General features: G+C 34.9%; 1 protein-coding gene across 1 annotated transcript; it reads right to left on the bottom strand.

Annotated features, from left to right (window-relative positions):
• Positions 1-1818: 1818 nt before the first annotated feature.
• LOC105041437 (alcohol dehydrogenase-like 7) lies at positions 1819-10296 on the bottom strand. The gene is made up of 10 exons (XM_010918412.4): positions 10144-10296; positions 9920-10056; positions 9792-9838; positions 9391-9716; positions 8944-9026; positions 6371-6446; positions 4193-4257; positions 3988-4083; positions 2854-3015; positions 1819-2044 (listed from the first exon to the last, which is right to left on the bottom strand). Exons 1-10 carry the CDS (start codon positions 10184-10186, stop codon positions 1928-1930), a joined length of 1152 nt encoding a protein of 383 aa, XP_010916714.1. The 5' UTR covers positions 10187-10296; the 3' UTR covers positions 1819-1927.
• Between the last annotated feature and the right edge of the window lie 267 nt (positions 10297-10563).

Raw genomic sequence — 10563 nt, 5'->3', positions numbered from 1 at the left:
AAAAATGAAAAATGAACAATTTCATTTATTCTTAATGATATTTTTAAAACCATTTTGTTTGAATATTTAAAATATCAATAACTTCAATATATTCCTCCCTTTGCATATATTTTTTTTCTTACAAGTTCTTCAAAATATAGATAATTTGATATATTTTTCAATGCAAGAGGAACAATGATATTTAACATATGAAATTTTAATCTTTATATTATATACTTTATTAAAATAACTTATAAGTTCTAATATAGTTTAAATACAAAACCTAGCCAGTGATCGAGACATGTGGCCAAATCAATCTTACACATCCTTACTTGGGATTAGAATTGAACAAAGCATTGATGTATACTCTTAACTAGTATTTTTATTTTATATCAATTAATCACATCTTTAAGAACATTTTTGACTTATCAATAAGACAAAAACAAAGACAACCTACAAACATAGACCCAGCACTTTATCATAAATATAGAATAAAATATAATTTTCTAGTTTTTAAAAAAAATATCACTAAAATTATGTAGTAGATTCTATATACGATGAAAACGAGCTATAAACTAACACCCAACAATTTATATCATAAATATGGGACAAAATGTTATTTCTATGTATCTTTTTAATGCCGGTAAAATAATATCACAGGTTCTATGATAAAGTTAAGCTACAAACCAATGACCAGTAATTTATCATAAATGTGGAAAGGGTATTACTTTCCAATATTTTTAAAAAAACTCCCTTTATAATAACATCACGAATTCTATGATATAGATAAGCTACTAGCTAAGATTTGCTAATTTATCATCGGTATGATGCAAGGTATTATTTTCCAGTATTTTTTTTGAAAATGCTGCTAAAATAAAGTCGTGGATTCTTTTTTTTCTGGATTTTTGGTGCCAGCATCAACTTAGCTAGTGGCGTGACTCCATCTCCTGAGTTGGTGCCGTATATTACCACCATGACTTTGAAGTAAAAAGAAAAAAAAATTAATAGTTAATATTCTCAGATTGCTTTCATTGAAAAGAAAATATTCTCAGATCGCTACTTTGTGGCATCCAGCAATAATATATGAAGAGAGGAGAATTTGATGTAGCATTTATTTGTGTTATTCTATCAAAGGAAAATCAACAAGATTTCTATGGCTAAATGCTCATAGTTAATAAGTAGTTGTGTAAAGGGAGCCATAGGAAGCAAACCAATAAGGTACATTGTCTAAGGTGGAGAACATAACCAACAAACTATGCCAGTAGTTGTTGACGGCTTTCTAAACCAGTCAAAATCATGTATATTGTGGTAGTAATAGCATTTTTAGGGCTTGTTTGAGTATTTCTATAAGATTGGATTAAAAATCCTGCAGAAATCGGACTAACTTAATCGATCCAGTATGCTTGTGCTAAACGATATAAACAGATTTTATGTATTATTATAAAATATGAGGTCCGATCTAGTCCATTGTTTAGCACATGCGTATAGGATTGGAGGCATTGTTTGGTGGATATCATACCTACTAGTTCATTGTTTGGCGAAGACCATAAGCGTCAATCACTAAGATCCATGGAAACCCCAAAATGTTTAAGTTGCAAGGGATAGTGTCGTCGTTGTCGTCATTGTTGTTATTGTTTTTCCATTTCTTCTTCTTCTTCCTCTTTTGTTTTTTGGTAGGTTAAGGGAGGAATAGTGCTGTTTATTATGTGGTGCGCGCAAAGAATGGAGCATGAAGGAAACTTTGGCTTGGCTTAGTTTAACTTATCATTATAACATTGTGCACGAGATATCCTTTTTGGTGTAACCTTTAAGGCTCAATTACTGGATATACTAAAAATATACCAAAAATGAAATTAAAAAGAACTATTTATAGTTTTCTGTTACACTTATTTTTTGTTACATCAATAAATAAAATCACAAATAAATGCTGTGGCTTTCCTTTCCCATCTTATCTATCCATCCATATGATACATCTAAGGCTCTTTCCTTCGATGAGCAAATCAAAAGCCTTGTTTATATCATGAAAACCCATCTCATGAGTGATGAACTCATCTAATTTAAGCTCCTGTTCAACATAAAAATCAACCCCAAATGAGTAATTATTCATTATTTAAATTAATATAAAGGTTGCGATGCAGAGCTTAGAATATATTACATTCAAATAAATTTTCAGTTATATCAAATTAGCAATTTATGTTTAAATTGTTGCATTCAAGTTGATTTTAGCTTAAATCTTATGTCTAGAGGGAAGCTATTTTCACAAATATTACATAACTAGTGATGAAACTCAACATCCAGACTATCATGATGGGACCATGATCTGATGATATAAGACAGGCTAATTGAAAATGAAAAAAAATATATTATTGCCCAACAAATCCAACCAGAACCAAGTTCAATTCCATGCACATCTATTACATAACTGATGAGAAATCTCAATGTCAAACTTATGACATTTAAACCATGGTTTAATCGTATTAGATAGCACAAGGCTTGTTGAAAACAAAAAACGTTGTGGCCCAACTAGTTCAGTGTGAACTTACTTTAATTCCATGAACACCATGACTAAGCATATCAAGTCACATAACAATGCAACTGATGTTGGATTATGCTTATACCATTATAGAGTAGCCAAAGATACATAAAAATTTTTCAGAATCACTTTTTTTTGGCTCAGTTATAGTTAGTTAAAAGTTCTTTACGGTATAAATGATCAACATCATTATTAAAATAAGATATGAGTTAAATTAGGTTAGTTTACTTAAATATTTTATGATTTTCAAAATCTTATAGCAAATTACATCACAATGAATTATAGTTCAAATCAGAAGTCCTGTTAATAACTAAGGAGATGGACTTTTGTTAAAAGATTACCTTATTAAGATATCGATTTACAAGTATTGGAATGTCAGTCTTGGGTTTAATCCCTCCAAATAATGAACCCATAACACATTTGCCTCTTAAGATCTCTGCAGAATCCAACATAATTGGAGAGCCATGCATTTCCACCCCAAGAATGATTGTCTTACCCGAACCCTGCATTTGATGTTAAAAATGAAAAAAGATAAAAAGGAACCAATTAGTATAAATGTCAAAATTTTTCCTCTGACCTATAGATAAAATCAATGGCCTATTCTCTCTCTCTCTCCCCCCCCCTTTTTTTTTTTTTTGATTACATGTTGTGCCTAGTATAAGCAATAGCGTCAATTCTCTTTCTTGTTTATTTGATGCTTTGAAACTACATGATAAAAAGAAATTTAAGTTTATTTTGCATGGTTTAAAACAATCGTATCTTAATGATGGCACTTAATATTTATTTTATTCATAAATGGGTGTGGATGTAGGTGCTATATATATATATATATATATATATATATATATATATATATATATGCTTGATCAGGTTTCTCGGCTCTACAATAATATCCTATTCTTTGGAAAATAATTACTCTTTTAAGGCCATATTTTAAGCAACACGTTGCTCACTCAAAATCAATCAAGAATTTTTCCTCGGTTCATCTTTCACCAATCGATTTCCATCAAAGACTAGGACTCATTGCTTAGTCATTGAATTGGAGTCCAACAACTATGCTATGAAATCAAACATTATGAGATACCATGTGTGTTTTTTCTATTTAGTTTATTAATTTTTCTTTTCTTAAAGAAAATGAGTGCTTGATATTCCACATGCTTTTCTGATGAAAAATGTCCTATGGAAGTTTAACAAATTACATTCATGTTAGGACCAAAAGCTAGATTCGACTATAGGGTTGGTTGGCTTAATTTCTGATGGAGGCTAAGTCATGTGTGGCCTTGTGGATGCATCTATATGCTACCATCCATGCATACGCATGTTAACATAGGATGGATATGGAATTTGAATATTGTCCATGTATTCCAAGACTTTTGAATTTACTATATATGCGATCAGAGCTAATTTGGGTTCTATGTGTGTGTGAGAGAGAGAGAGAGAGAGGAGGAGGAGGAGAAGAAAGGAGAGGGAGAGACATTTCGAGAGCTTCGAAAAGCGTCGGCCATCAAGGATGCTAAACCGATGCATTCGAAGCAATAATCCGCGCCCCCACTGGTCATCTCCAGGATAACCTGTAAAGTATAGGAATGGAAAAATAGAGCTCTTTGTCAGCTGTTAATTTGATGTAGATGGCATTCAAGGGGAATTAAATTATGTGCTGGGAGGTGGGTGGAATGTTACCTCGCTAACAGGTTTCTCTCCAAGCTCCTTTGGGTTAACAAAATCAGTGATCCCGAGCCTCTTCCCTGAATATTATTTCAATAAATTAAAAGACAAAAGCACTGGTTAGATCAGGACAAGATTACATGTTTGAGAATTCGACCCACAGTATTAGTTGGAAACTCCCAAAGCAAAATATAAATTAACAATTTTTCTTGGCTTTCTAATATTATATATATATATATATATATAAACACCAAACCTGCAAACTCGACCCAAGGCTTGATCAAGTACTAACTACAAGAATAGAGTACGCTGTAAATGGAGGCTTATTCCAATAGTCACATTCTTCTCGGTTTAGCAATTGAAATACTAGATTAAGTCTTAGATGAGCTGACTCAAATATTTAGACTTGGATAATTATTAGTATCGCAAGCAAGTCAAGTTAGATTGGGGATGGATAGGAACCAAATTGAATCCATATTTGAATTGGGTCCAAAATAAAATCCCAACTTAATCTAATTTTATTCGGGACTAGATCAGATCAGGTAAAATATTATTTCAGCAATCCATAAAATTTTTTTGACCCAATGGAATCATCAACAATGCTAACATGTCGTAATAAGTATGTAAATTAATTACTCAATCACATCATAGGTATATTATAAAATAAAATGGTAGTATGCCATATGTAGATATTATAAAAATATATGTTATGTAAGATTCAATGTATAACCATGTACGGTTATAATTAAAAATGTATATCAATGACCAACTATATGACAAAACAATCTTATATTCAACAAGGAATCTAAAATATATATTACACTAGTATAAGATTGATTTCGGATTGGAAATTCAATGATTAAAGTCCAATCTAAGCTTAATCCAAATAACTTCAGTTGGATAGTATTAATTTCGAATCACTTCCGGATTGGAAATTGGTTAATCCAATCCACTTGCGGGCGTGGTAATTATAGCGTATGTAGAACTCGATCCGTCTCTCTCAAAAAACAATATATCATACATGGAGGGGGATATTCTAATATCACATTCAGTTATACGGCTACCAAGGTTACCTAATTTGCTCTCTGTAAATCCACGGCTACCATCCGTGCCCAAGGTGTGGATCTCTTTCAGCCAATTTCAGAATTCTATAGCCTAAGTTTAGGTAGCCTTGTAAGTTGTGTCTTTCTATCGTCTTCGGTAGTTTAAAAAAGCCCCAAATCTTTGCCATTGTTGCAGTTCTTCCGCTATTTGCTAAGTTTTGTCTTTCGCTTTTAACTCAATTTTTAGAGGTATTTAAATTGTTTCCATCGGATGATTGGAAGTTTCCACGGGCCATTGTTCTTCCTCGTAATTGGGCCCACCAAAAGTTTGCCGGATAAAGCAAGCCAAGTCTAAGTCTTCTTGCTATCCATTAAGGAGGTGTTTGGTTTGCAACCTAAATCAAAATAGGAATGGGAATTCGAATGGCTTGGAATAAAAATTGGAATGGTCAAATCCTCAGTGTTTGGTTCGTGACTGAAATCGGAATCAGAATCGGAATTGAAATGAAAAATTGAATCCATAAAGGAGAGTAGGGATTGAGTTCTATGTAAATTGAGCAATTCCCATTCTATTCTAAAATCGAAATTGGAATGGGACTCCTCCCAACCAAATAATTGGAATGGGAGTCATCCATTTCAATTCCGATTCCAGATCCTCACTCCTCTTAACTAAACACCTCCTAAATATTTTAGACTTTCTTAGCCCCTATTAGATATCATAAATTTGCAAAGAAAATCGTTATTTTTTACCTCATTTCAGGACTTTAGTTAAAAATATTTTTCACTTTGAGGGTTTTTGAGTGGTCGTACCCCTATTTCGCAACCGAAAATCCTAGGTTTGATTCTCGGTTTCATGCATTGATACCCCTAGCTTACTCAAGCTACATCAATCATCCTTGGTCAATAACGCTACCCTTCCATATACGATTGTTAAATGCTATTTATGTTCTTCAAATGTCTAGGATATGATATTCTATATTTTGCACACAAAAAATCTCTTTTGATATTATATGAGAATGACAATAATGGTTTACCCAATCTACTGAGAATAATTCATGCATTCAAAAAAATTCATCAAGATCACTCCTATGAGTAGATGTGCAATAACTTGCAAACAGATGGAGGAGAGGGAGGGGTCTGGAGAGCCTACCGATCTCGAATTTGTCGGGATTCAAATCGACACCGATGATCCTCCCAGCTCCTTGAAGTCTCGCCCCTTCTGCCACCTGCAAACAATAGATTTTGCTCATTCTATACAATAAGATGTTAGTCATGTCAAGCAAAGATGGATGGTGATTGCATGATATGCCCATCTTTTAATTGAACAGAAACAAATTACTTTGGACCATTCTCCTTAATGTTTTTTGTCAACAAGCTTGCCTTTTGCATCCAGGTTCCTCTATTATACTATATTAGTATGCTAGTTTTTTATCCCGCACGTTGCACATGAGTTATAAAATTATATAAGTTATTATTTAAAAAAAATAAAAAGTTATAATAATAATAATATGTATTTAATATATGAAAGGTTGAGAGCTCTTAAGGGCTTAATAAAATTCTAAATGAAAATAAAGAGGGAGAAGCACGAAAGTTGAGGATATCCTAGAAAAATAGAATGATCAAGCTCATTTAATATGGCAGGATGAGAGTTCTCCGAAAAATTAATAGAATTTCAATAAATCACACTAACCCATTGCTTTCAATATTTTAAATAATTTTTAAGTACTTTCAATACTGTAATTAATAACATAATATTTATGTCGCTCTATGTTGATGTGGCATAATAGAGGTTGATATTGTGCCAAACGGTATAAAGAGACGAGAATTTTTTGCTTATGTGGATAAACTAGATTGGTAACATAGTTTTTCCCACTTTCTGCTTTTATATATATATATATATATATATATATATATATATATATTAGATTACAAATTCTTAAATTTGTAATAAATAATATTAAAATTTCTCAAAATAAGAATAACTGATGAAAAATCTCCATTTACCTTATTAAAAGTATAAAATAGGAATATAAGTATATACATTTGAGAAAATTTGAAGTACATAAATATCAAAGTTACAGTCCAAACCAGCAATAAGTTTCAATCTTATAATTATCAACCAAAGAATTGGTATCTCCATTGACTCCAATCGTGATTGCTATGTCATGCACAGATCTAGAGTAAATTGTAATCGGCAATCAAACCCCCAACTCTAGGTTTAGATCTCAAATGTCTTTATTTCTACCTTCCATCACCACTGATAGAAACGGATAATACTTGATTACATAAAATCCTTGCTCCGACGGCGAGCGATTCTTAAAAAGACAGGCAGATGTTCTATCAAAAAAAAAAAAAAAACAGACAAAGCCACTGGGTGACTCTTTTATGTTTTGACCTTTTGGATTCGCATTATGTTAAAAAAAAAAAAAATCTAAAACATATGGCTAGAAACAATTGAAGGAACCACCTAATCATGCGAACCAATCCAAGAACGTAATGCTGGCAACAACTTCACCAAGAATAATCCCACATGATATTAAATTGCATAAGAACGCAATCTCTTTGGAAAGAAATGTCTGGTGTGGTTGGTCTTTTAAGAGTTCTGAGGAAAAGTTCGTTGTCAGGTACAAACATTGCCGTGCACGGAATGTAATCTATGGGACATCTTTAGTACAGCTGATGTATGAGGTTTGCACCGGTAACTGGAATTCTCTCCTTTAATGCGATTCTTATGATAGGATGTAATATATCTACCCTTGCCCTGAAGGTCAATTATTCTATGTGCCAGCGCAATTCTATCACTAGTTTATGAAATTATATGCCATTATCTAGGATAAAAAAACATAGAAAAATATAAAATAAGAAGAAATCTGCAAGTTGGCATATGAAAACATTTCATGAATTATTAATTTAGCCATGAGCCGCCTGAAAACCAATTATTAAGTGAGGCATTTTTCAGTTTAAATGGACTCGGGACCACTCATTAGTATGGCGTCATATCGGAGCCACTGAAAATAAATAGAGGGGCAAAAATATGCTCACCAGCCCAATGGCCATTTTATTTCGATTGTTCAATTAAAGTATTTAGAAAACATTGCATCTTATCCACTGTTAGCCAAATTACCAACTATAATAATGAATCGGTGACGGTGATAATGAGACAGACAGACAGATATTATATCAACATGTAAAAGGATTGATGATAGTAATAGTCAACAATGTGAAACACACATGTTCAGTGTTGCTAAAAAAAGTGTTATAATAAATTTTAAAGCAAAAAAGTGTTTGATAATATTATTTTCAAGTATTTTTAGAAGAAGAGAAAATCAAAGGTGTTTTTAGGAGGGCTAAGAAAATCCAGTTTCTTTTTTTTTTTTTTTTTTTTTTAAAGTAAAAAAAATTTGTATAAACAAGCTTTTTTTTTTTTTTTTTTTTTTGTTTCCTACACACAATAGAAAAGGCGTTCTTTTTTTTTTCCTCCAAAAAAATGCCTTATTCTTCGATTGCATTATGTTAAGCAGAAATGCCAGCACTTTGTGCTCTCTATTGAACAAATTTTAAATGCAGGTAGTATGAATCTAAGAATGTCTTGAGATTCATGCAATGAATGTATATATATATTTCATAAGAACTTTTTTTTTTTGAATGAATATATTATCATCAATTTAACCAGCGAAAAATCCAACTTATTGTTTGTTACTTAATATTTAATGTTTATATTACCGCCAAACCAACCGCTCCGAGTCCAAAAATGGCCACAGTGGACCCTGCCTCCACCTTTGCCACCTTCCACGCTGCTCCCACTCCTGCATATGACGCCAAATAATGAGCAAAAGATATGTTATAAAATACAAAGATAATTTTGATTAAAGATCGCTCATATTATAACTCGGCCATGAGATTTAAAGTCAGAGAGATAATCCCATTCCCACCAAAACAAATAAATAAAAATAAATAATTCTGATAAATAATACCCCAAGGCACAAGATCCCCTTTTAACGTCAAAATTCTAAAGTGATGTCCAGCAGCCAACATCTAAAACTGGGACCTTTATATTTGCACCAAAAAAAAAAAAAAGAAGAAAAACGTGGACCTTTCCTTTATGATCCATCATCATCATCGAGTCAAAGCAATCGCATCCGTCCATTTCTTAGTGCCTCTTTTACTTACCAGTGGAGACGCCGCAGCTAAGCAAACAGGCCTTCTCCGGCGGGATGGCCGGGTCCACCTTGACGACGTGCGCAATATCGGCGACGGTGTACTCGCTGAAGCTGGAGGCCCCACCGAGGAATCCGTGTACCACCGCCCCCTCCGCGTCCGTGAATCTGGTGGTGCCGTCCCTCGGCATCCCCACCGGCCTGTACGGCAGCTTCCCGCACATATTACTCCCTTCCGACTCGCAGTCCCCGCACTCCCCGCACTGCGCCAAGAACGACGGCACCACCACATCTCCCACCACCACCTCCTCTACGTGGTCCCCCACGCTCTCCACTTCCCTGCCACCCTCATCAGTACACGGTAAATGATATTATGAGATTAGCTATAATTAAGTAACTGATTAATCTACATACCCGACTGCCTCGTGGCCGTAGATCTGGGGCAGGACGCCAGGGTAGCCCTGGGATCAAAAGAGGTGGCGAGATAAGGACCGCAGGATTGGGAATAGAGGGTGGGGGATGGATTGGCGGTATATGCATACCTTCATTCTCCAGAAGGTGACGTCTGTGTGGCAGACGGAGGTGCAGATGATTTTTATGCGGATCTCGTAGGCGCGGGGTGGAGCCACTACCACCTCCTCGATCCGGAGCGGCTCCCCCGGTGCTCTGCTCACCGCCGCTGGAGGTTACCACACCGAAAACAAAGCTTGAGAGAGATTCTTCAGGGCTCAACCAGAAAGAGGTTGAAAAAGATAAAAAGTGATACCTTTGCATCGGATAGGCTTTGGGGTGGTACTGCTGTTCTCCATCGCTAAAGACTACTTTCCAGGTGTCTCTCTCCCTCTCCCCCACTCCCTCCCTCCCTCTCTTTTTCTCTCTTATGACATATTTCCAAAGGAATGAGATTTATAGGGGTAGGGTGGTAGTGAGTCGGTGGCGGGGCCGAAAACGACTGAGCCGGCAGCGGTTTGGGTGGTAAAAAGAAGCTGAGGGTAGGGGAATCGTGAGAGGCGCTCTTTGGGGCCCCACGAACGAGTCGACGGAGAGTTCTGAGGGCGGTAGGTTTGCCTCTGCTGTTAACCTTCTTTCCAGATATCGAGCTCGCACGCTCGCTCGCTCTCTCACACGTGTGTATACATTTGCGTTATCTTGTTGCGTAGCCATTGTCGAACGACGCTGACGAGGA

This window comes from Elaeis guineensis, chromosome 3, assembly GCF_000442705.2.
Source record: "Elaeis guineensis isolate ETL-2024a chromosome 3, EG11, whole genome shotgun sequence".
Lineage (NCBI taxonomy): Eukaryota > Viridiplantae > Streptophyta > Magnoliopsida > Arecales > Arecaceae > Elaeis > Elaeis guineensis.
The sequence above is the reverse complement of the archived record's forward strand: the minus strand, read 5'-3'. Positions and strand labels throughout refer to the sequence as shown.